Source organism: Motacilla alba, chromosome 1 (genome assembly GCF_015832195.1).
Source record: "Motacilla alba alba isolate MOTALB_02 chromosome 1, Motacilla_alba_V1.0_pri, whole genome shotgun sequence".
Taxonomy (NCBI): Eukaryota; Metazoa; Chordata; class Aves; order Passeriformes; family Motacillidae; genus Motacilla; species Motacilla alba.
In genome coordinates, this window is record NC_052016.1 from 104,811,798 (window position 1) to 104,838,787 (window position 26,990).

General features: G+C 37.9%; 1 protein-coding gene across 11 annotated transcripts in view; it reads right to left on the bottom strand.

The window, feature by feature from the left end:
• Window positions 1-2,002: 2,002 nt before the first annotated feature.
• The window catches only part of MID1 (midline 1), a 244,380-nt gene continuing 219,392 nt past the window's right edge, over window positions 2,003-26,990 (bottom strand). For 7 of the 11 annotated variants that reach the window (XM_038157691.1, XM_038157719.1, XM_038157711.1 and 4 more), the window contains 4 exons: window positions 22,473-22,616; window positions 14,061-14,222; window positions 11,863-12,070; window positions 2,003-10,287 (listed from right to left, as the gene is read on the bottom strand). In XM_038157691.1, coding sequence (XP_038013619.1) covers window positions 9,939-10,287; window positions 11,863-12,070; window positions 14,061-14,222; window positions 22,473-22,616 — 863 coding nt within the window. In that variant the 3' untranslated portion in view covers window positions 2,003-9,938. The remainder of the gene's footprint in view (window positions 10,288-11,862; window positions 12,071-14,060; window positions 14,223-22,472; window positions 22,617-26,990) is intronic. The other 4 variants (XR_005259405.1, XR_005259404.1, XM_038157736.1 and 1 more) reach the window with 4 other exon arrangements.

Here is a 26,990-nt window from a genome sequence, read left to right on the forward strand (position 1 = left end):
ATGACTTTGACCGACAATATTTCACCACATTCATATTTAAGAGGCCAAATGTAGGCTTCACTGAGGCCAGTGAAAAATTGCCTTTGTACTCCAGCATAGTAAGGATTTTAAGACAGGAGCTGTCTATAAATTCCTGTATTATATCCAAAGAAATGGATTTACTCTGTAATCACCACTATAAAAATGTCAATATACCATTTTCTAAATATATAGAGTGGTAGTTACTTGATCTGACTTGAGCTATGTAAAAGACAGATACCAAATATACTCTAGCTGTCTGTGACTCCTCATATGACCAGTGGTGAAAGTTCAGGCGTGGAGTGAGATTGTCCCTGTTCTGAGTTAGGTGGCTAGAATATCTGGAATGAACATTTGCAGGTGCTATTTGTTTCCCATTCCTTATGGAAAATGCCTAGAAAACACACGTATACCTAGCATGAGGTGACTAATACTTGCTCATTTAGCCTGAAGTGTGATTAATTTCACACACAAAACTTCTTCTCAAATCAGCAAGGTTTCTTTATGCCTCTTGCCATCCCACAGAGTAACCTTCTCTATTTCTATAGACTAACTGTTCATAGAAGAGCTGCCTGAATTTATTCTTGCACCAGTTGGAACTTTTATTCAGAACTGTGTCTCTCCTTTCCTGGGGCTATCCCTAATCACATATTTAAAAGCACAACCACTTTGTTAATTCTATTTAGACAGTAATGGCTACACTGCCACATTTACATCTCTTATTTCCTAAGCTCTTCCTTGGCATTCTCTTAAGATGAGCCTTTATCCGATCCTGTGTTATTGAATATTATCTTTCTTTTAGACCAGAATTTTGCAGTGTTCCAGATGAGCATCTGCCAGACTCACTGCACTGTGGTAGCAATGCCTTCTGGTTTTACCTTCCTAGGTGTATTTCCCAGGGATGTTCTTTCTGCCTTTAACTTCTATTTCTCTCTTTCACTGTCAGAGTTCCAGTCATCCTCCACTTTGTTTCTGCTACTGTCATAACAGTACTATTATTCTGCTGCTGTTTTAATAGTAGCTGACTAAAAATATGTCAGATATGTCAGTTGTAACAAATAAAAGTTTTGCACATAGAGGTTTTGTTATATTTTCTTTAGTTTCTTTTTCTTTGTTAGTTGTTGCATTTTCTTCAGTTTGACAATGAAGATCAGTGGTATGAGCCTTCATGCAATGGAATTTGACAATTTTTTCTTCCCATTTGCCAAACTTTTAAGAGAATGAGAAGAAAAATTGTGGGAAAATGTTTTTTCACTCTTCAAATGAAATGAGGGGCTGCCTGCCCACAAGCACTGCCAAACCTGACATATAAGGAGGCAGTTTTTCATGCTTCCATGGAAACATGGAAAAATGTATGCATTCTCCTTATGCAGACCTTCCTATGAGGATGAATGACAGTTAAAATTTTCCCTTTGATCCTTCTGGACATGCCTTTAGAAAATGTGCCATCCTCATAGCCTGTCCTGCAGCAGATTTCCCTTTCTTTTCCTGACTATGACAGAAGCTGGAGAAGCTACTTTAGAAATGTCTGGACCTTGTTACTGGAGGCAGTTCAGCCTCTCTTTCTGTGGGGTCAGGTTCTATCCCAGAGAAGCCTGCTTAAAACTTCATAGTAATGTAAAACTTCATGTAATTCTGTTGCCACACAAGATGTAGCCATCCTGTGCCTTTACTGTTCCTGCCATGAGAAACGTCAGGGAAGAATTAGAGAAGAAGACCTTTGGGATCTGGCTTGCTTCTCCTTCTACTTGTGGGGAAGCAGGAATAACTGGGACAGTGGGGACGCTGGGGTGAGCTGTACCCATATACACCAACCAGACCCTCAGGATGATTTGCAGAGCTGTTTCCAAAAGCAGATAAAAGGTTGTCAGGACTTAAGGCTTCTCTGTGCATGAGAACCAGCACGAATATAGATCCATGAAAATATTTTCCTTTCCCTATACCAAGTAGCAGCTTTTTAGTTGATTGATCTTTTTTTTTCCCCTTTTTTTAATGCTACATGTTTCTACTGGCACAGTTAAACACACATGAAAGCATTCATAACTGGATGAGTAACTGCCAGCCTTAAAGCTGGCTAATGGCTTATGCAGACTTCAAGATTATTGAGAATGCTGTGCTTGTTCATATGAAATTGCTTCATCCTGAGAGATTTCCAAGTAACGTTAATACGGAGTGGTGACTTCATAAAAATGGAAGACAAATCATTCCTTTTTCATCCCTCCCATGGAAGGAAGTAGGAAAACATGAATTATTGAATAGTGGATAAATAAATTTTTCCTTCTCTTTTTGTGTATGTAATTCAAAGTTTTATCCTAATTTCCTCAATTTTTGCATCTTTTAGAATTTACAGCATAACTCAGGGCACTTTCTTAATAACAAACCCTGTTTGTCTAAATATATGCAATGTAGCAATTTTGTGACTATACTGTTAGAAGAGAACCAGTATTTTTCTGTTCTGAACTCAATTTGAACCTGTTCTGGGTCCTAAATTGTTCCTCATCTCCACTCTCTGCCATAATCTGCTGACATTATATCAGCAAAGTTTGTTTTAAAAAAACGTTTGTTTGACTAAAACCTAATATGTAAAAAAGCCCCACTGACTTTAAGAAATGTTCAAGGAGCATGTGGATGTAAACTGACAGAAAAATTGAGACAGAGGCCACAGTCACTAGAAGAAATGAAAAGGATATGTGACTGATTGTATAAAGGCACAAATCTCAATTTGCTAACTTCTAGTTCTGGGTTGTGTGTGCCACTGGTTGTAATTACTACTGCAACAAAGAGGTTTTTCACATCTTCCTATACCTACAAATCTGGATGAATTTATTTTATCCTCTGGCCATCACTACTACTTGCATAAATAAGATGACAGAAATATAGATCAAACAATCCTCTGCTGCTGGGAGATGCTCTTGCTATGTTGGCACCACCTTCACACCTGCCACAGGGAGGACTTTTTTGCTATTCCATAAGAGAATAGAATCCCAATAGAATAAGGGATTGGAATCTATGCTTCCCAAGAGAGACACATACTTCTAGGCTATGAACTACTGTTAGTGAGGACACAGAATTTAATAAAAAAAAAAAAGAGAACCCCCAAACCCCCAAGCTGACATTAATGAGGTTGAGTATATAAATTACCGCTATTAAAGAGAGCTGGTTCCAGGGTTATCCTAAAATAATCTACTATCTCTCTGCTTGTGCTCCTTAATCAGGTCTCCTAGTGCTGTTTTAATTAGAGAGAAATGCTATTAAGCGCAGAATAATGAAACCAAATAATTCAGTAATTGTAGAAGAGTGACAGGTTTATCTGCATTCCTTCTTTAAATTATGCTTCAGAAATATTCTCAAAATTCAAGTTGCCATATTGCATTAGTATTTTGACTTCTCATTTCCTTTCTTGTGCACATCTTGAAAATGGTAGTTTTCAAGAAAATAAAAAATAAAGCAAACTTTTTGAAACTCACACTTCTTGCCTCTCTAATATTTAAAAATTAAAAATGAGACTGAAAACAGAGAGAAAGGTGAAGAAATAGAAGAATATCAGAGAAACATTTTCAAGTGGAATTGTCTGTTTTCCAAGTAAAATAAAAATGAGAGTGAAGTAAAAAATTGCTAATGAAAACTTTTCCAATCCTGTCATGTAACAGTTAGCCATCATTTGTTACCTTTCAGTGATCTAAACAGTTATAGCTGGTTTTTTTCCTGTTCAATGACTATACAAAACACAAAGCCTCCATTTGCTGCCTTTTAAAGGTTCGATTATAAACTATTGTAAGGGTTCATAATTTTCAGGAATACTCCTAATTAATATCTGTCCATGTGCATTAACAAAAAATGAGGTGCTATTCATTTAGAGGAAATGAATTCAAATAACTACATAAATTAGGACAGTTAAAGGAAACAGACATCTAAACTTTTTAGCTATTATCCCTTTTTAAATGGAAGTCCAAGAACAATAGTCTTATGCTAGAGCATTATATAAAACTTGTTTATCTCAAGATTTTACAAAAGTAACTCAGCACCTGCTAAGAGAATTGTTCCCACACTTGAAGGAAACAGCAAAGCATTGCCTGAACAATTCACCCAAGAAGAATGTTACTGAGCCATACATTTTAAAGGAACTAGACATTTTAAAACACACCTGTGCTGGCCTTGGGAAACAGCTCATGAGAAACTGCAATTTTGCTAGCAGCTAAAGTGCTTTCTCCAAAGACATGATTTACTGAGAAGTCTGAGCTATTCTCACAGGGTCTCCTGCTTCACTCGGGTTTGACTCTTTGGAAAGTGAAGATTCATGGGCTTGTACCTACCTCTGTGTAAATCAGGACTATCTCCTTTGAAGTCAGCAGATGTAAAAATCTGGGTGGATAAAGGAGGATCAAGGCCTGGGGCTGTCATCCCTGCCCTGCTGCTTTTATTCAGGTTAGGCTTTCAAATATGTAATTGCAATATTATTTTTCCTGTCATTTGGGAATGTGGATTGAGGCTGAGCTGGAACAAAAGGATGAATAGGTGCAGGCTTGCTTTGCAGAGCTGCAGCATGGTGCCAGAGAAGGCAGTGGTGGCAGGTTTTCAGCTGCCCTGTCACTCTGAGTGATCTCTGCTCCAGAACTCCCTCTTTTGCTACTCCATCCCTCTCTCAGGCAGCAGTAATAATGCCACTGTTGATCACACTGTAGTAGAAGACTTCACGACTTCCTAATATATTGTTGTACTTCTAAACCAGGACTACCTCAACAGTGATGGTTTTCTAGCCCATGTTTTTCCTGTATCACCCTTGTGCAATATATGTGTCCCTCACCTTTAACTGGTATCATGATTTGTGCTGGAGTTCCTTGCTCAAAGCAGGATGAATCCCACCTGGGAAAGCCACACACTTGGTCAACATCTTAAGCATCAGTCCTCATGTTGGAGCTGAGGCTGTAAAGGTTATGATTGCAGCTGAGGTGTTCAGCAATCTGCCAGAGGCACATGATATGGCAGAGCTTGCTAAAATTAGTAACATGATGAATGATTGTATATTTACAGTCTCATTAACTGGGCCTGCACTTGAATCAGAAAACCACTTAAAAAAATTAAAGAAACAGAATATTCCACTCAAAGAGTGAGTTAATGCAAAAGCCTACCTCAGAAGAAAACACTTGCACCTGCACTGTTCAACTCCCACATGAATGACAATTTAATGTGTTCTGGCACAGAGATTTGATTTATGTACACAGATGCCCTAAATGTCACAGTCCAAACCAAGAGTCTAGCCCACACTGAAAGCATTGTTAACATCATTGTTCTTTAGTCTCCTATTTTTTTACTCTATCGAGTACTAAATCAATAGTTAAAATGTTAAGAGGGTTTCTTTAATTTCAGAAAACATATTAAATACAAATAACTCAGCATCAGCACTTGGAAGTGAGCTGGATTTTCCTCAATGTGGAGAAGACAAAAACATTGTGCTCATTTCTATATGGGCAAGCAACGCAGTAAGACAGGAAAATACTGTATTTTATATCCCTCTATCTCAAGACACACTTCCACTATTACAAAGATCAGTATGTGAAAATACATGAGAAATGGTGTAACAGTTAAAGTCCCACCACATCACTCCATAAGCAACTTGTGCATGTTTTTGTTTATCACCAGCTTCCCAAGACTGCCCCACCCTTCAGGCTGGGTGTGCCCTGGCCAGTCACTGAGGTGCTGCTGTGCTCTTCCTGTGTGGGTCAGCTCTTCCTCCCTCCTCAACCACAAACTAAAACACTGTTTCCAACTAAAATGAGCACCTTCAGTTTTGGTGACACAGATGAGAGCCGCTAGCAATCCTCACTTTGTTTTGTTTCATGGGCTTATCTGAAAATTGTGCTGCTGCAGCTGAAAGCAGAATCTGCTAACTACTAGACATCTGTTTTATAAGAACAATTAAAAAAGAAATATGTACTGTATTATTAAAAAATATTTTAATGGAATCTCCCACAGTCCTTCATGGCACTATAAAGGCTGGCTGTCTCAAAATGAACTGGTTAATGAGCTGACATTTTAATTTGTGCTCTCAATAGTGTCCTGTTGCGTTTTCTAATGCGTGAAGAATATAATGTTTGCAATTAAGACACAGGAATAAAACAGATGATGCACACTGGTTTAGTGACCTACTATTGCTAAAATAATGAAAAATGTGTTTTCACCTGTACTTACAGATTTCCTGCATTTCACAGTGTACCCAGACCTGAGAGACTTTTATGCTTCCAACCCTTGGGACCCTCTGCTAACTGACAGTCTCTTTGTTGAGCAATTGAAAAAATGGGATACCCAAAACTCATAAAAAATAAACTAATGGCAGAAAAATCAGCAACTTCATTGCTCTCTGAAAGCCAACAATGGGAAAATACAGTAGACTGGAGACAGTCTACTAAATAATTTATGACATATAGCCCATTTCAGAACGATTTTTTTTTCCTATTAGGTGTGCATTAACACATAAAAGTCAAACACATGGAAAATCTTATCTGGTCTCAGAGAAAAATAGTCCCCCACCCTTTCATTTCCACAAGCTCAACACTACTCTGAGTTTTACTATCTTCTGAAGAGATTGTGTTATTGTTTTCTCTAATTCTGCTGAACCCCTAATTGGGTGTTAAGTCCACTTTTGAAACAATTATTATACCAACACAGGCTTTGTCTACCACTGTCCTTCCTTGCATCTCAGCAGATTATTCCTCAAAAATCTGCATTTGTTAAACACAGCATTATACAATGTTACCTCATTCCTAGGCACAAAACTTTCAAAAAAAAAAAAAGGGAAAAATCCTCATCTAAGACTGCATGCTACGTTAAATACCATATTTTATTTGTGTACAAGGATTACTTGCTCCCCCGGGTTCCAATTCATAACTATGGACCATGCAAAATGCCACAGACCACAGAAGCTACATTTTCAAATGGAATTTTTATTGATTAATCAGGCATTGAATCAAGTATTGTAAAATAAACAGATTTTGTTTGTTAAAAAATGTCCAGAAGAATACTATTCATAGCAAACTTGTTTCCTCATTGTCATACAGCATACGAAATTTTCCAAGAAACAAGCAAAAAGGTACATCTGACTAATTGCTGTCACTTTGTATGTGTATATACATATGCGTGTGTATACACAAATTATACACTATATTTGTGCATATGCTGGTGTGTGTATACCCATACATATGTGTACATATATGCACAAGTACTGACTAGTGTCAGTAGTGACTGAGTTAATAGGACATTGGAGGAACGTGGCTTAGCTCCAAATGAAGTATTCTGTGTTAAAATAAAGGTGATACAGCAACGTATGTAGATGAAAGACCATCCTTCTTCCATTGGCCAAAACCACAATCTGTCTTCAGACTCATGCTCTATCTTTACAATGAAAATATGTGAAATCATTTGGGACCTCTCCAAATCCATGGTATTATTTCCATCCAGCTCAGTCTCTGCCAATATTGTATAACCAAAAACTGAGCAGTGTTTTCAGTTTATCCACTACTGAAATCAGCTTCTAGATCTAATATTTCTTGCGAAAGAGAAGATACACAGCCTTCCTACATGTACTTTGGTAATTCACTCTTTCCTTTTAGGCAGAAACTTGGCAATAACTCTAAAATAAAAGTCCTTTCTTCATGCATCATTTTATCACTGCTTTGCATCAGACATCTTCTGTCAACTTATTTTCAAAATTTTCATACCATCTCAGCTAACATCTCTCCCAAACATCCCAGGCCAGATCATCTGGGCATTGTATATCAGATTGTATCAATGGCATTGTACTCAGTTTTAAAATGTGATGCTTGGGGACAGATTTACTTTTTTTGTTTTGAGGGTATACGTTTCTTGATTGTTAATGACACTATGATAGACAGTGAGGTCACTATATGCACACACTTCGCCTTTTTATGTCTACTTGGGAAAGATCAGTGGCTCCTACCTGTGAACTACCTAAGGGATGTTGCCCAGCTGAAAGCCATGGTATCAGCATGGTATCAGCAATGTACTGCCAGATTTTTCTCCATTTAATTATTTTTCTCCATTTAATTCAGCAGTTAGCAGGGCATGTAAAGGGAAATCAAAGAAACATGGAAAGGCATTTCTTTTCTATTAAAAAAACCCAAGCAAACAAACAAACAGGCATGTACGTATACTCCTCCAGTTGTTAATAAGTTTTTTTATATCATCATAAGGCAAACTGCAGTAGAGCTTTGTACCTGGAATATCAGTATTTAAAAAATCTGAAGCTGAACTTGGGATCATTTTATTTTGGACCCATTACTGAACAAAGTGCATTAAGGCATCTTTTTCAAAAGACACCTAAAGCATTATTATAAATTACTGAGCAAATCTTTAAAGCTGATATTCAATTTATCTTTGCTCTACACAGGCAGATATTCACCACTTGCATAGTAACAACAAAACACTGTAGGAAAACCATTCTTTTAAAGTTGTCATATGCCTCAATCATTTCCCAAAAATGATCATTTTTACATAAGCATTGCAATAATTACAAAAAGCTTTTATCTGTAAAGAGAAAGATAAAAAAAATGCACCCGATTCAGCTCTGAGATAAAGTACATAGAACCTCTATTGCCTTCACTGAAGCTCTTCTACCAACACCAGGGTGAACATAGGGTCTCCCTATGCAGATTTCTACTGCTGCTGAAAGCTTACTCTTTACTTTTCATTTGCAAAGTGAACTGTGCTTTCCCAACCAACCTGGGACAACGATAACTATGAGCAAACTCCAGCTGCAGTGTTTCTCCATACAGCATATGCAAAACAGATTTCCTTGCTTTGTTATAGACACAACACAGTGTATGACAATGAAACATTTGTATTTCATTTGAAACCAATGGTAAAGTGGCGCATGCCTCACTTCCGAGCTGTTGGCTGGGCTTGCTATGTTGAACCTTGTAAAATCAGCAATAAGCATTCACATGTCTGCCATCAGAACTGTGACATCTTCTATTACAATCAATCCTTAAATGATGCCGTGCTTTATCAAATTAGTCTACAGTCAGACCTTGGATTGGCTGTTCTCCTCCAGTGCTGCTGATTCTCAGAGATGGTATCGGTCCTCCACATCCTCAGTGATTCTATAATGTTTCCCAAAGACAAAAGTGAAGCACTGGTAGATAGGAATATTGCCATCAATAAAATAAATCACCAGATGATTTATCCACTCACATTTCTAGGAGATACTCCACATGCTTTTTATGAACAGAGAGAGCATTGCCCTGTGAACAGAAGTAAATTAAACTTTATTCTTTTGCTGTGTTGGTGAGCTCCGCTTCCTCGCTTGCTCATTTTTGTTCTTTTGGTCTGCACATTCCCATGTGGAAAGTAGAAACTGAGAGCTCTCACACTCAACAAGGCTGGTAATGAGACCACTAATGTTGGTACAGGTAAAAGCTGAAGTATACTGACTTGTCCACTATGCAGTTTTCATCTTTCCAATTTTCTCCTATTATCCACTGTAAAATAAAATTATTCAAAAGGCTGATGAAACTTTAATTAACAGGACCACCAATGTGCAAAAACCCCACCCCAAAAAAAACCAAGAAGTCATTTCCCAGATGTCCGTACTAGGCTTTCACTTTTCTCTTTTTTTTTTTTTTCATTTTTATAAATAATTTATAAATCTTCCTGTAAGAGATGAAATACAAAACCAACCAAACAAAATCAACTGAAAAAAAAATGTTCTAAGAAATTATTAAAGCCACTTCTGTCCTTCAGTACAAAATACACAAGAAGAGATTTTTCTCTCCTTGTCAGTTTTGCCCAAATTTGGCAGCATTGTCTGGGATGCCACGTGGATCCGCCAGCTCTGGGTAAGCTCCTGGTGTCCCCGCCTGGCCGCCCTGGGAAGATGTGCTGTCCTACCTTTTGGCTTTTAGCAGTCACGCGAGCTGCTCGGAGGAGTCTAGGTGGTCAGGGATAGGCAAGCCAGTTATAATGGTCAAACATTTGTTCCACACCGTGAACGTGGGGCACACTGGCTGGCCAAACGTAATGTCAAAAGTGTAAAGGTGTAGGGAGTTCAAAGCATCGTAAAAGGCAAGGGAACCGTTGTCGTAGTCCAGCAAAATCCCGACCCGCCGCAGGTGAGGCGCGGGCTCGATGGGGATTTCTTTGCTGTTGTGCCGCACCACCCACGTGTTATTGCAGCGGCAAAGCACCCAGGAGGCAGAATTCTTTCCAATCCACTCGTGCTTCGGTGCCGACTTGTAGGAAATACCAATAGCATACCTGCAAAACAAAAGAACATCTCAAGGAAACAAATGCTTCCTGCCATTTTGTCTCCCAGTGAAGTCAAATGTCAGCCCAGAGGATTTGTTGGAATGCCCCCACCTCTTACTGCTGTGAGTTAAGCTCCAATTAAACGACGTTTCACCACAACATCTGCACAGGCTTAATTAATGCTTTTCTCTGTCTCTCTTTTGGGTCTGAGAGGTCAGGGAAGCCCATAGTATTATTTCTAGTTTGGCAGCTAGGGCAATTTTTTTGAGGGCTTGCCTCCAGTATTGAAAAGGAAGATTGTTGAATACTCAGCAACTCAGGGTTTAAATCACTGGACCTCAGATTTCCATTTCCAACAGATGAATACAGAGGAATTCATTGATTTTAAAATACACTGCTATCTGTCAGCTAATCTGATCTCTCCTTGCTCCTTTAATATGTGGCCCTGAAGAAGGAATGCAAGAGTAAACATCAAAGGACACATTAAATATCTCCCCCCTCCCGCCCTCCCCCCCATTTTGCCATTTTCAAATATGTTTTGCCAGATGTTGGTGTGGTTTTCAGATTCAAATGAACATTTTTGAGACTGGGTTTCAGGCCAAGTTAAGCAACTGTAGGTGAAGACATTTGCTCTGCAAACCATAATTTATAGCAAGATGTGCAGAGCAGAAGGATTGTGAAAATATTCTCATTAAAGGATACTGAGGAAAAATACCTGATTTGTCATATATAACAGAAATGTAAATGTTCCTCACGTTCTAGAGACACTGCAGTATTTGTTGGACTTTCAACCAACAGAGATTAATCTGCCATAAGATTTTTTTCCCCCACTCAGCACTGGCACAGACTAATAGCATTTTACTTCTTTGAGACAGTGGGAAATACCTGAAGACCCCACTGATTTTTCCACTCGATTAACTTTCATCATGATGTCTTTGAAAACCAAAGGATAACATCTCTTCCATTGACTAAAGACCCTCTGAAATACACCCCTGTATGACACAGAGGATCATTCAGAAGTGAAGGAAAGCAGTCTTCTGTTTCCTGCCCCTTGCTTCATTCCCTGGGGCACAGACCTACAGTTCTGCTGCTTCATGTCCCCTTCCCAAAAGCAAATCTGACCTCTGCCCCTGTTAAACTGGATCATCAAGTTGTCCTCTGTTTTATTTATTTTTTTCATTGTGAAGGACAGAAAATCCTTTACATTTAGAAGAGAAATGATCACATTTACAAAGTTATCTCTGTGTCAACAAGATGAAAGTTTTCAATCCCTCAAATAAAAAAAAAATAAAATCGTAATATATACTGTATGTGGGTTCAAAAAAACAACCAACCCCAGCTGTGGAGTAAAAGTCCTGTGGAGGCTGCTAAATACAAAGATGCATAATCTGACAGATTTATTTCTGGAGTCCAAAAGTGCTGGAGATTGGGAAACTCATCTGACAAACTATTTGAAAATACATGCTTGGCCTGCTCTTATACTGTTCCTGACATCTCTGCTACTGGTCTCTGTCAGAGAAACTGTGCCAGCATCTGTGTGGTGGGAACTAGTGATTCTTTTCACATATATTTTTATATACGTACCATGTGCTCCCGCTTATAACCACTTCCCAGTAGTGCCGCCCGCTGTCGATGAACACGTTGCCAGCTACTCCGTAGCTCCCTTGGCTCGTGAATCGCTCTGGTGTGTGACTCTTTTTGGATGATGTTTCATCCCGTTCCACTGTCAAGTTATCATGAGACACTTTCAATTTTCTATGAGCAGATTTGGGGTCCAGTTTAAATGGCTGACCTAGAGATGCAGAGACAAAGATGACAGAAGAACGGTTTGGCTTTGATTTTTAAAAGGAGAGTGGATTAGCAAGCCTGTAAGAAGCCCACAGGATTACATAACCATATTAATTTCCTCCTCTCAAGCATTCTTGAGACAGACTAACCTATCCTGCTGCCTGCATTAGCTAGTTTCTATTGCATTGTCAGTTTACTGTCAACTTGTGCACTAACTTCCCCGTGTTGATAATCCCTGAAAAGAGCCCTGCATAATCATCACGTCCATTATCTCTGACCTAGAGGTAACCAGAATACTCTAATTCTTGCTTGTAACAATATACATGCTAATAAAGGTCTGAGGGTTGCTTTTTTCACAGCATATTAGATTTAGAATAACTTGTGTTCTATTAATTCTCCAGGGGCAAAGCTCCATAACATCTTCATCATTCCTACAAAAAGTATGTTTTCAAATCCCACAAAATGAGTTTGAAAATAAGAAGAACTAGACTTGTCTCTTTGTTCACTGACAGCTTTATTTGTAACAAGCACAATCAACAATTCAGGATTGCTTTGGAAGGATGCCCATGTGGTGCTGGATACTGTGCATTAAAAGGAAGGAAGTGAACTGTAACTTGGTCCAAATAATATGGTGCAATAACATTACTCAGGCTGTTGCTCTTGGCAAGTAGCTTTGGCTGTAGCACAAGGTTTGTAGACAATAACAGGAAGCTTTTTGGTAAACCAAACCTTGTAGATATATAAAGCCCACCACAATTCTGACAGGCTTGCTCGTTGTGTCAGAAAGCAGAACGATCATTTACCTCCACCAAGAAACAACTAGAAAAGTACAACTCCACAAGTGGTCCAGCAAAGCACTTTTCTCTTCTTACTGTCTTTCATATCAAGGGGAAAAACATGTAATCAGAAGATTTGATGGCATGCACAGAAAATTTAAATTAGATGTCTCATGAAGCCTGTGAGGCACTGGCACATGTACTTAAAATAAGATGTAGACTGTTCAGGGTTATCTACTTTTGCAATGTGCATTTGAGCTACATATTATGACCAAACATAGAATAAACTCTTTGCAAAGTATTTGGGGACTATTTCTTACTACCTGACAGCAGTAACATAACCTCCTGCCTGCCTTTCTGACTGCTCAGTAGCCTTTGTGTGCTGCAGCAGTATCTCAAGGATGTCTCTCTGTACTAAGTTGTGTCTGGTCAAGTCTCACAGGTTAATAGCAGACAGGAGGAAATGGAAATTCTCTTCAGACTCCTTCTTGCACCACTCACTATCACCTCTCCTCATGCACCCTCCCCTACAATAAGCAGGTTTCAGAAGATGCACAAATTCCAGTGCTTTCTTTCCAGCCCGCAGAACTGCCCATGATGACTACAGACTGAAGGGTTAGCTTGTGCAAGAGGAAAAAACAGCTGAAAACTAGTCTTTAAATTGTTATTCTACATCTGCTAATAATTTGATTAACCATTGTTTTTTGAAGTGGGATCTCTGACTGGTCTATCACCTTGCTGAACTCCATAAAAAAATGAGGGGGTTGAAGCTAAGAAGTTTTCCAGTGTCCTAAAAAAGAGATAATTTTGGAGGATAAAATTAGATTAGCAATTATCTTATGAACACTACACAAAAATAAAATGTTTTACGGCAAACATAAGAAAAGTTTTTGCTTTGTAGAGGAAAAAGAATAGAGAAGATATTAAAACAAAACCACAAAAGAGTATTTTCTACCATTTCACATATGATGGCTTCATTCCTATGTGATATTTCCAGTGACCAAACTACAGATATATCTCTCAAAAAAAACCCCAACATATTTTCTGCACTACAGAAGACTAAAGCAATCTTGAATTATATTAAATAAGTGGCTTTCATTTTGGAAAGCACTTTAAAAAGTTGAACTTCTCTGTCCTCTTGTATTTTCCAAATATCAGACCTAAAAAGGAAGGCCAGAAAGGAGAAGACTCCGTGCATCCTGATCTTGTGTTACTCACTGTTTGTCTTGAGCTTGCCAGGCTCACTGCTGCGGCTGCCAGCCTGATTAATGGCCTTGACAATGAAGATGTACTTCGTGCCACTCTGTAACCCGTGCACCGTGTAGTGGTTTTGTTTGATATTAGGAACAATCATCCAGCTGTCGGCTGAGTTGCATAAACCTGCAATTTTGAACAGAACACATCAGTCATAGCACACGAAACACACAGAGGGACATTTAGAGCGTTCCCAGGCACCCAGCAACCAATATGAACTTTGCTTCTGTACCTTTTAAAGTGTTGTTACATTTACTGAGCCACTACTTAAAGCCACTAATTCATTTTATCAACCCACAGCCAAGGTGCCTTTTAAATTCTAGCAATGTGAAGTGAACCATAAAAAGTGGGCATTTAAGAAATGGCTCAGTGGAGACACTAGCAGTCTGACATTTTTCATATCCCAGCACAAGGCATTCTTTATTGCTTAAGAACTGGAGGATTATGGAGATCCCATCAGTCTACTGTTTGGATTAATGAACTCAGTTTAAACCTCAGAAAACGAACGTGAGCGGTAAAGCCAGGAGGGCTGGGGAGGCACCTTTGCTGACAGTCCCCAGGTATGCATTCTTCAGAACCTGAAGCAAATCATGGGAGGCCAAACAGGGTAGAGCATGGGCTTCAGGGAAACCTTTGGCTCTTGCACTTCAGACTTTGCCAGAAAGTAATCTAAGCCAGTAAATTTAATGGATGCAGCTTTTTGATTAATGTCCTCATGCTGAGATGCCAGCTGGGAAGGAGCTGGAAAATTTTCCATTTCTAGACATTTTTGGTTTATAGTTGGTTTACATTTGATGCCTACCACAGAAGTATAACACACAGGAAGTAAGTAAAATAGGGCAGTACCAATATCATAAACAAATCTGGAAAATACCCTATTGAAATGAACTTTTTAATCTTCATGAGTTTTTCCTACTGTGATATAAATGCAATGGCAGTCAATCAGACATACAGTTCCATCACTGTATATTTGGAACAGCTCCTGGTCTAATGGATTCCCCAGCCTCTTATTGTAGATGTTTACATAAAGAAAAACTTTAACATTTATGAAGAGTATATCTATTCACAACATTTTATATGGTTATACAGCCTGAAATAGATAGATGCAAGTGGAAGTATATGCATGTGTGCACATATGTAAGGTTGGAAAATGTAACAGAGAAAGGCTGACAGACTTCTTGGTCTCTGTCTTTACTGGGCTCAGAACACATTATGGAAGCTGTTGTTATTTACAGACAGCTTTCAGCTTTGAACGAATGTTCTACCAGCAAACCACTCATGAAGACAATCTTTTAGAACTCAGTAGTAATTCAGCTCTGCAAGTCAGACACTATCAAAACTTTATGTAAAATAAAATGTAAAGGCTGCTGGTTACAAAACTTGAAAGAAACAGATCTGTGATACAGGTTTGCCAACTCACAGACAATTCATGGCCATTTTGTGAGATTCCTTCCTAATGTGATATATACTTTTCATAACAAAAGATCATTAGATTAGAATTTAAATTCCAAAATTCAATCTAAGTATTATGATGTTTGTGTCTCAAAATTCTCTTGCAGTACAAAGCATTTTTGAGAGGCAGGCAGAACAGAGATTCATCCTGCTGTGCAAATGGGTAACTCTGGGACAGTTTCAGGTTAGATTTATACTATCTTGCCACCTAATGAAGAGCTACAATGCCTAACCTATTTTTCTGTGCTCTGAGGAAAGGCAGAAATCAATAAGTAGTTTCTTTCACTTCCCCAATTGTGAACATCCTACCAACTGCAAATGCCTTTCTTTTCTTGTTCACAGAGGAAGCCTAGGTGATCAGCATAGGTGAGATCTCAAATTTCAGATATCTAAAATGATGTGAGCTGAGTCACCCTTCTGTAGATAATTTTTATATATATATATATATATATATATATATATATATATATATATATATAAATTGTATAGAACAATTATCTGCCTTTGTCATGAAGAGAAAAAACCCACTTTGGGTTCTTCTTTGGTAAACCCAACTGGGTCCAGCCCTTGTATTGAACTGCTTAAAGCAATATCCGTCCATGTCCTCTCTCACTGAGCCCTACACACCAAATTATATTTATTTTTTTTAGGCTGTGTGTGAATGGGTTTCCTATGAGGAAGAAAGAAAGTAAAGGAGGCAGCTTCCTGACATAAAATATTTCACTGACTACTCAGAGGAAATCTCATCTTTTCCCAGTTTTCCACAGATATTAATCACACACTCCCACATTGATTTTACATTGAGACCATCCCTTACTGGACTCAGAGGTGCTATTGCAAAATAAATAAAAGTATGCTAAAATAAAACAAAATTAAGCACTGGTTTTAAAAGGAATGCAATATAATCAAGGAATCTTTAACTAAGATGCCTCTGATGGGATACCAAATAACATATGACAATAAGCAGGATGAATACTGACAGTGATCCTAGAAGTGTCTTCTCCAATCACAACCACACTTTGAAAGCAAGTTCTGTAGTATGTATAAGCCATATATAAACTGAAAATTATGCAGATACAGAAATTACTAGAGTTTTGCTAACTCATCTAGAAACAAGTTTGTATTATTCACTACAACTCTCTAATGGGCGCATTTTCAAGACTTTCATTACACTTTTTACAATACCCTCCAGAGGCTGATTGCTCCTTAACAAAGTATAAAACTTTGATCCAAATAAGTATATAAAGGACAGTAAAGGAACTCTTGCATTGCTATGAGTCTCCTCTCGAGTTCATCCCCTCCTCCTGGGTGTGTGGATTTATCCATACCCAGCAATCACTGAAGGCCTTACCTACCCTAAACACTCTGCACAGTCAACAGAGAGAGCCAGAAACCTCCTGTTTGATCTGACTCATGTTCTAGAGGAAAGCTCTATCTTCTTTGATGGCAGAATACACCTTAGGTTTCTTTTCTTTGTCCTTCCCCTCTAGGCATCCCAGACTGCTGATGTGCAATAAATGCTGGATGTGCAGTGACTGACTTGGATATTTCATTTGACAAACCTTGCTGTCTTAAAAAGCTCAGCTCTTGCCTATGCACCAAAGGGCTCAGTGATATGTTCTTGTGCTTTCTGACTGTAAGCTCTTTGATAACAGGCTTTACATTTTACTTTGATTCAAAAATCCCGGGAATGAAGTATTGATGATGCCAAACTACAAGTCCAAACTCCTTCAAAAGGGAGAATAGTTACTTGTGGCAGCCAAGTTAAGCATTTATGTGTGAAAGAATAATTTGTCACTGCATCAAAGGAATTTGTCTCCAGTTCTGCCCTGTCAGGACAGCCTTTATTCTCTGAACACAAAAGAATATGAATAAGGAAGTTCAGGGAAATGAACAAGCAGCCTGATCACAGTGGCATCCAGGGGAAGTGTTTGCCCTCTCAGTTCCCTGCCGGTGGCAGCAGGTGAAGTGGAAAAGTACACATCTCCTCACTGGTGCAACAGCAGGAGCCAAGGGTCTCCTATTGTACCCACTCCTAATCCAGGCTGCATTCAGGTTTCTTGTTTCAAAAGCCCAGGGCTTTTTACCAGGGTTTATGCAGATGGTAAAACAATGTACTTTAAAACTGTAGCCTACAAAAATGTAGAGAATTTAAATTACATCCTGGAACGGTGCAGTGAGCACAGTGATGTCCATACAGGATGTGTGAGTTTTCAAAACAAGTTTCTCAGAGTCTGGAGGTAATAATTTGTAAAGCTATTTCCCTGGTGTTGGCTGTTGATGCACTTTAAAAAACAGATGGGAAAAATCCCTAGGTGTAAATCCTCCTAAAATTTACACTGATAGATTTTAATAAAATATATTTTCTTGAAAACTGGAAAAGGAGCACAAAAGTCATGGGAAGGTTATTTAATCTCTTGAGTATTTTAATTATTGTAAAATGTTTTATTTAAATAAAGTATTACCAATTCAAATTGGTAAAGCAAATAAGGTAGGTGAAAGTAAAAAATAGCTTTCCACCCCCACTCTTCATTCCCATCTGAAAAAAATGTATGCGGGATTTCTGAAAAACATATTGATTTTGTTTTAAGAAATACAGTCTTTTTATACTTTTAAAGATGCAGAAGTTTTCCTGGTTTTATCCTAAATTTGCTTTTGTGCCATTAAAAATTCTCATTAAAATCTCTAGTAGAAATCTGAAGACTGTAAGGAATCTTATTAAATTTTATTTTTGTCAAAATAAAACTTCCAGAAAGAGGCAAAATCTAGAATATTAAAAACTGATGTGGTGAATCATAAATTCACTGTTTTTCACGGAAGCTTGGGCTTCTAATTGTCTTAGGTGCTTCCAAAAACTTTTATCCTCTCTCAAAGGCAGAGAAGTCCTGCAATAGTGAAAAGGTTCTGACACTAGTACACTGCATCCTTTACAGAGTGATTTTGTTCTCTGATTTGCTCTATGCCAAGAAGGAGAGATGCATTTTTCCTGAAGAATCTTGTATCAGAGCTAGAGAAAAATTTGAACCATCCTGAAACACACTTACAAATCCATGGTGTTAAAAAAGGGCATACTCAATGAGTACTTCAAAATCTATTGAAATGGGGTAATGAAATTATAATGCACGTTAGTTAGCTCGTGACAAAGTAATTTTAAAAGCTTTTACCGTATTCAGATTGCAGGTGATTAGCTGCCTCTCAGAAATGCAAATGTACAAATGGTATAACTCTGAGAACAACTGCTTTAGTAAAAGCCTACTTAATCTGGAGTTCCGTATTGCTCTTACGCACAGAGCAGGTCTGCCAAGCATTCAATAGCCAAGAAGATTGGCCACATTTGGAAATAATCTTTCCTGTATGAAATAGAATTCAAATGAAATACTCTATTTGGACCTTGGCCATCAAATGTTAACTTTCCAATTTTTCAGTTAATAAAAAAGAGTATAGTTAATTATGTTGGAGAGAAAGTATACTAAAAAAACATAGTATTGCTTGTTTTTGTTACTGAATTCTTAGCAATCTCTGGATGATATATGCCTCTGGTGGGGGAAATGTACTGTGAGTGGAAAGTGCAGTCAGGCTGGCTATGTGGTTTAAGAAACAGATTCCAAAATAACAGCCTCCATTAGCGCGGTAGGTGGGTGTGTATGCAAAGCGACCCCTATTGTCTCGAGGGAAAAAGCTCGTTGGTTTAATGCACTACTTGAGCTACTCCCTGGTGACTAATTCATAACTAAAAAACCATGGAACTGAAGTCAATCTATGAGCCTGTTTACATTAGCTGCTGTATGCAACATACAATTCCAATGGAAATTTTTGGGATGTGACAGAGAAATGAAAATACAGTTATGTGCAACAGCATGCATATGCCATAAATACGAGGAAATTTTTGCTAACGCAAAGTCTAAAATAGGATTTAAAAAAACCCCAAAACACAAACCTATCTTCAGTTCATCAAAACTTGAAGGCTGCAGTGCAGCACCTGTCAATGTCACTTACAGTGAGAGTAGCTCTCTGTGTTGAACAGCACTACCAAGGTACACTGTGATATTCTAAGAACAGCCTTGGAAAGCCATTTGTAACAGGTGTGATGTTAAATCCTTCTGCTAAATCCTCTGGATCAAGCATAGAATGTAACACAGTGAATAAACATCCAAGCAGTGTTCTGAGGATGGGATTGACAGGGCAAGAAGAAACGGTCTCAGGTTGTACCAGGGGAGGTTTAGATTGGATATTAGGAAAAATTTCTTAATGGAAAGGCTGATCAAGCAATGGAACAAACTGTCCTGGGAAGAGCTGGTGTCACCATTCCTGGAGAGATTTGAAAGTCATGTGGATGCGACATTTAGGGCCGCGTTTTAGTGGTGGACTTAGCAGTGTTAAGTTAACGGATGGACTCAATGATCTTAGAGGTCTTTTCCAACTTAAGTGGTCCTATGATTCTATGATGTCAGTGGGTAAATCTCCAATACCAGTGTAATTTGAAATGACCTGGGAGAATCTCATATTTTAGAAACCCAGGCAGATTTGTAGCATGCTGGCAAGAAGATCACCATTGGAGGGGTTCAAGTCTAAATTAAACAATGGTATTTAAAAAAAGGCTTTACAACATTTAGAAAGGTCTTTCACATGTACTTACACATGCGTATATTTAATGTGGGTTAACATTATAGCTTTCAATTAAACCAGGATATTTGCATAAGAACTGACTCTGTTAAAAAAAAAAACCCAAAACAAAAATCCAAACAAAACAAAATAAAAACCAAAAATATCACAAAAAAAAAAAAAAAAAGCCATTCTTTAATTTCTTTCTATTTTCATTTAAGGTCTTCAGAGCATTTTGTAAACAAAGTTTCTTACAGTGTTAATTTGTTTACTCTTCAAAGTTTTAATTAACTATTTTTGCAAAATGATAATGTGAAAGTTCAGATTGCATACTGAGCACCTCATGCTATGCTTGAAAATTATAGTGCATCCCTGAAAGCAGACTTACTGATATATGTTTTTCAGATCAAAGCTTTCACCTCCACATGGGAAACCTACACTACAGCCCAAAATAGAAATACCTTGTTATTTATTCACTAGTAAGCAAGGAGCAAAATCCCACATCCCAAGGCTGTGGAAATGGCACACCTTTTGCTGCTGCCATGTTCATACATAATGCCAATAACTGACAGCATAAAGCCATAGATAAAAATGGACTAGAAAACAAGCAACACGAGCTTATCACTGTTGTCTCTGCTTGGTAGTGATTTATCAGAGAATGTTTTCCTTCCTTATCTACCTTGTTTCAATTTTTGAAAAATTACTACTAGACTTTTTTATTACCCAGCTTGCTTAGATGTAGAAGCATGTGTTGAAGTTTATTTGGTCTTTCCAACAGCCTTAAATTTTGCAGTATGTTCTTCAAAATCGGACTCTTAAGGGAAACACTAAATGGAGGTTTTGACAAAACATTCATCAAATTTTCAATTATCCATCTTCTTTTTTCAGTCAGTCCTGAATACTGTAATACATTCACAGTAAGCTACTTAAAAAAGGTATTAAGATGCCAGCACATGAATCCTCAGATGTCTTTTCAGATGGCTTGGAAAATTAACTCCTCCTCAGAGATGGAGAAGATGATGTGCACACAGTAACAGAGGAGTCAGTAGGAGAGTTTGGCTCAGTACTCAAACTTGGCATAGACCATACCATTTTTCCACTGACATAAAGCTTGTAAACATGCCCACAGCACTGACTTTCATCAAAGTATCTCAACAAATTTTCTTCTTACAAAAAAGTTTTGCAAGAAGAAAAGCATTTCTGCCCTGTCTCACAACTAAACCTATCTAGCTCAGTGTGTGGCCAGGGTATTTGATGGTGGGGAAAGATGAGGGTGTACAAAGGTTTCAAGGAACAGGGAAATCACACACCGATCATTTCTCACCTTGCTCTCCCAGGCATCAACAGCTTACAGCTCTGGCTCTTCCAGAGCAACTTCATTGCACTTCATTGCTCTCAGTGTATTTTTCTTGCATGATCTGTCCAGGCATCTCCTGAACTCAAAACCACACCAAACCCCTGTGGTGATGAGTTCCCTATCTAAATATTCGTTGACTTGAACAAACTCCACATTTTGATTGATTTGGCTCATTTCACAATCCTCGTTTAATAAAACAAGTCCGTGTCAGCTAGTGGTATGCCCATTAAATATACAGCAACCAGGAAGAAGTTGAATGACTTCTCCAAATTCCTAGTCAATGACCCAATGATAGCAGAACACTGAATCCAGAAACATTGGCTTCCTGACCAAAGATAGACAATATATTTTTTTCTATGAGGAGTAGTTATTTAACAATAAAGCAATCCAAAATCTAATTAAGTAAATTTGGCCAATAAAGAAAGTCACAGACTCAAAACATAGAGTGTACTCATAAAAAATGTGCTATAATACAAAATATACAATGTTTGCTAATCTCATTTTAAATAAAACCAAGTTAACTTATAAATTGTTGTTCCACTGATGTTTTCTGACTTAGCCTGTAGTTCACTGAGACCTATCTTTTGTAGCCGTGAAGGCAATAAAAATCAGAGGGAAAGACTTAATCTGTATTTCAGACAAAGGTCCAGATGTCAAGTTTACATAAATGACAATGGGGCTGCAGTTCTAACTAATGACCAGTTCAACACAGGTTCCCATGTGCACACTGCCTGACTGGTGCAGAGAGTGGAACTGAGGTCTTTGAACTTGCTACATCTGCAAAAAGGGACTTGGGATGCCTTTTAAAATCATTATTGGTTTGGACTGAAAATTTTGGCTTTAAATCTTTCTAGAAAATATTTTTTCCTTTTGATCTTGACATAGGAGTATATAAATCTTTAAAGACACTTGGTTTTCATAGAAACCATGAGGGAACAACAAGAAAAGAGAAGGTTTATACTCACTAACAACGTTGGCTTGTCCAGTGAAGATGGTGTACTGCAGCTCGTAAGAAACCACACTGAACTCATCATCTGATGTCCAGTGCACAGTAATGGTATCGTAGGAGGCTGTGCAGAGCTCTTCTCGAATGGTGGGTGGGTTGGGAGCTGTGAGAGGCAACACAGCAGGCACAGTCAGTGAAGTGTTTCCCCTCTCCCCTGAGATTAGGGGATGTAGTTGATGTATGAGATTGCAGAGACATCATAAAACAGACTTTTCAACAACTTTTCACCAATTCCAATGCTAACTTTGATTATCAAAAACTGTTAGGAAGGAATCCTTAATAACAACATAAACACCTAGGAACTCCAGATTTTGAAAATATTTTGTATTGAAGTAGCTTTAGTTCCAGATGCCATAGAACAAGTGATGTACCTGTGTCACATTAGATGGATACAATGACAAGTTACTTTTTCTAAGATTGTTCTGATCATTTCACTAAACTTATCAAAATTTCATTGAAGCATACCAAGAGGGAAGGTCAACACTATTCACTGTTGGTTTGAAAGCAGTGTTTGCCCAGCCTATCTTACCAGAGATAGGTATTGTGATGGTGCATCCTTCTTGGCCCCGCTTTAGGCTGCACTATGATCTGTCATTCATTAGCAACAGGTATTTTAAAAATATAATTCTGGGGAAGCTGCCAACACTCATACTTTCATGCCCACTTTTCTCCTCTCTCCATTTCTACTGATCTCCTAGCTATCCTTTCTAACACAGATACATATAATTTCTGCTTGTTATAAAATTCACATTTTGCAGCATTAAAAAAAGGAGTTCTTATCATAACATAATGACCGTATGAATATTACAAGCAAATAGTCACCCAGGAGCCTTCTGTCTCTTTTTTTATAATCAACAGGCAAAATCTTTTTGTAGCAAGATATACAATCTTTTCCCACATTAACACATGAGTTTGTTTTAAAGACCTATTTAAAGTGAAACTTGCAGCAAATTAGTGGGGTCTAATTTTCCTGTTTGTAATCTTTAAAAAGACAAACACCTAAATAACAAAGAAATGAGTCTGTCTTCCTGAGCGATCTTCTTGCATGCTTGTCTCAGTGGGTGCTTCATTCCAAATCATCTTCCCTACAAGCCACATTGTGAAAAGAAGAATCTCAAATCCTTTTGCTTTAATAGTGTTTCTCCATGATTTGTGATTTTGACCATGATTTGTGATGCTCCAAATATTGAAAAGAAATACAAATAAACTCATATAAGAAGAGCTATCTGTGAGAAGAGTATAATCAAAATGTGGGTAAAAAAAAGGTCCACAGTTTTCTGAAAAGATTAATGGTAATATCAGCTATGTTCCAAAAATGTATCCTGTAGAACAATCACTGGAGGTTTTATTTTTTTTTTTTTTTATTCCTAGCTGGGGCTTCATTTCAATATTTTGCCTGTCCTTCAAAGGTCAAACAAAAACTGGAACAAGTGTTAATAACAAATATACAAGTAGATCAATTTTTACTTGTCTGATGGTGTTCAACTAAAGTTTTCTTCTGTCATCTCCTGCACCTAGCAGCAAAACATTTTACTTGAGAAATGTTCTTGTTATTATTCCAACACAGAAAATAAATATTAATTTATGGAACACAAAAATTACTGAAGGTTTAATTAATTGCAAATTGCATTTCAATGACTCCTAAACATCTTCAACTGCTTTGAAAATGGCATCCTAAGTTTGCTCTTCGTGTGCACACCTGGCCTTTTAGCTGCAAAGCTATACAGCTACAGGCCTTCATGTAATGAAAATGTCTAAAAGAAATTTTACCTAAGAAAGACATATTTTCCCTGGCTCTTAACCCATACTCACCTGAGACTATACTGCATGAATTCAGCTCTTTGGCAACATTCATTTCATAAACCACTCAGAATAAAACAAATACACCTGTTTCTCCTACAGAAAGGCAGGCAACTCTACATTCAGATGCTTTGTTATGACAAAATAAGGCAGCTGTCTGACTGCCAAATTCATCACTCCACAGCACATACTACTTTAGAGAGTGTAAATTTGTAATGAAATTGAAGAATTGACCTCAACCAGTTAGCTTCATTCAGTATTACATTTGGTGGTGTGTGATTTGGTGAATTATTGAATTCACCAGTACTGTTACAGGGCTCTGTGCCACAGGCAACCTCCCCAAAGACTCCAGTGATCTCAAGGCTGAACCAGCAGGTTCTTCTTCCTGGCTCAGATGTGCTTCACCACTGCTCCAGAGGGGAAGCCCAGCATGATTCCAGCACAGCAGTGCAAGACAGTCCACTTCTCCATAGAGGATCAGAGCACATATCTGGGAGTGGTAACTGATTCAGACACTTAGACTTTCATTCACCAGTTTTGTGAATCAACACTCTCTCACAAGACAGAAAAATCATTGCTGAAGGCTGTTTTACTTCATTTTAGCTCAAAACTGAGTAAACACACTTAAAAAGTCAGTAACCACACCTAAAACGCCTGAAAGGCACTAACATTAGAAATGCAGCTTCTTAAATTTGCTCTCAGGAGTAACTGATCTCACAAGCATAACTACTCCCTTTCAACCCTTTTATTTTAAGGCACCTTCCTTTCTGTGTCATCTGCATGGTTTTTGCTCTGAAGCAGAACTGATGGCTCACAAAGTCTGCACACCCAAGGGGCATTTTAGGGACACTGCCACCTCTCCCTGGTGCATCCCAGCATTAATGCAGTGCTTCATGGGTGTCTGTTGAGATGCTACTAAATCCTCTCAGCACAAGGTCACAGAGATTAAATAAAACAACCTCAAATTAATTTTGTTTGCTCAGTTTCTCTCTCCTTGCTGTCATGCAGTGACTGACTTTATAAAGATTCCTTATGGATTTTGATACTGAGTATCAAGACCTAAAAGAAGACCTAAGCAATCTGCTTGAATTAATGGTGCTAGAACTATCCATATTGCTGGTATGACTGAGGGAGTTGCAGAGCTGCTCTGAACCTCTCTTTTAGATATTCATTACTGATTCCATCTTGTATCATGACACTGGGCTGAATCAGCATGGAGGAGTTAGAAAGCGCAGTTACATCTGATGTGTATACAAACTTTATGTATTATTAACTTGTCATGTGTGAGTTGGTACCAAGGTCATACATACAAACCATCTTGACCTAGTCTTTGGGCAGAGCAGGACTGCTCAAAGCCAACAGAATGAGAAGAGATCACACGAGTGTTTTCTGGAATTGGTCTTTGATCTTTCAGTGCTGAAAGAGTTAAGCAGTAAGACAGGTTGTCAAGAGTTTCCAGAACAAAGTTGTTTCTGTGTGAAAAAATTGCTGGCATATGCTAGGCAATACATATTTCTTTATGCAGTCATAGGTGAAGTGATGGATGAAGAAAACTTATCATTGTTTCAGATAGGATTTCTGAAGAGGGCAAATTGCAAGGTCAAAGAATGGATGCTTCTGCAACTGATTTCAAAGCATCAGGACACAAACCAAGCAATTTTGATTCACTATGTACAAAAAAAGTCCTTGTGACAGTAATGTTGTGCAGAGAGTTTGTAAGTCACAGGTATTGCCTGGATCTAGCTAGATACATGTCTAGAGAAAGATGGTTTCCAGATGAAGAGCTTGAGCAACTGTTAAGATAAGAATGCTTTCAAAAGACATCAAGGCTATATATAGAGAGAATAGAAAAGTCAGATGAAGATTAAAAGTATTGTTTTCATATACTGAGCTTGATATCTCAATGACTGGCTGGCAACTTTCAAAAAGATATCAGAGATTTTATTTGGATAGCAGAAGCTTTGGACAGACATCTATGTAAATGATGAGCACAAACCAGTTAAATTTATTTCTTCAGTAAAGAAATAGCCTAGGAAGAGAGATAAGGCTGGGGATATGGAGATTGAAGAAGATCTGACAAATATTATACGGGGAAGAACCAAAGGAGAAAAAAATCTCCAGGACACAGCCAAGGTCAATTGTTTCAAAAGCAACTGACAGCAGAGATAATGAAGCTGGAATTTAGGTTCTGACATTTTGTTCAAAAGCAGTACATATGCCAGTCATAAGGTAGGCTTCTTCTCTTAATTCACAGCATGGATCTGTGGCTAGGATGGAAAAATGGTCTTTGTTTTACTTAACTGTGAAACGTGATAAAAGTAAAGCCTAATTCACTCTGTCACAAAGTGTTCAGTTTATGATCTATGAAAATTCCACGCACCAATCTGAAAGGAGTAAAATAAAGCTTTATGTGAAGTTTCTGGACAACAGGAGAGAATAATCAAATGAATTTTACTCTTGGGATTTTATATATATATCTATATATCTATATATCTATATCTATGTATACCAATATCTCATGTATATCTATTTACATATATTTACATAAATGTATTTTAACTGCCTGCATAGGTTGCATTTTATGCTCAGACAATTTGGACATGTGCTTTGCATTTTGCCACTGCAACCATATGCTATTTATTAATCTGAAGAAAAGCCAGTTAGAACTGTTTTTCTC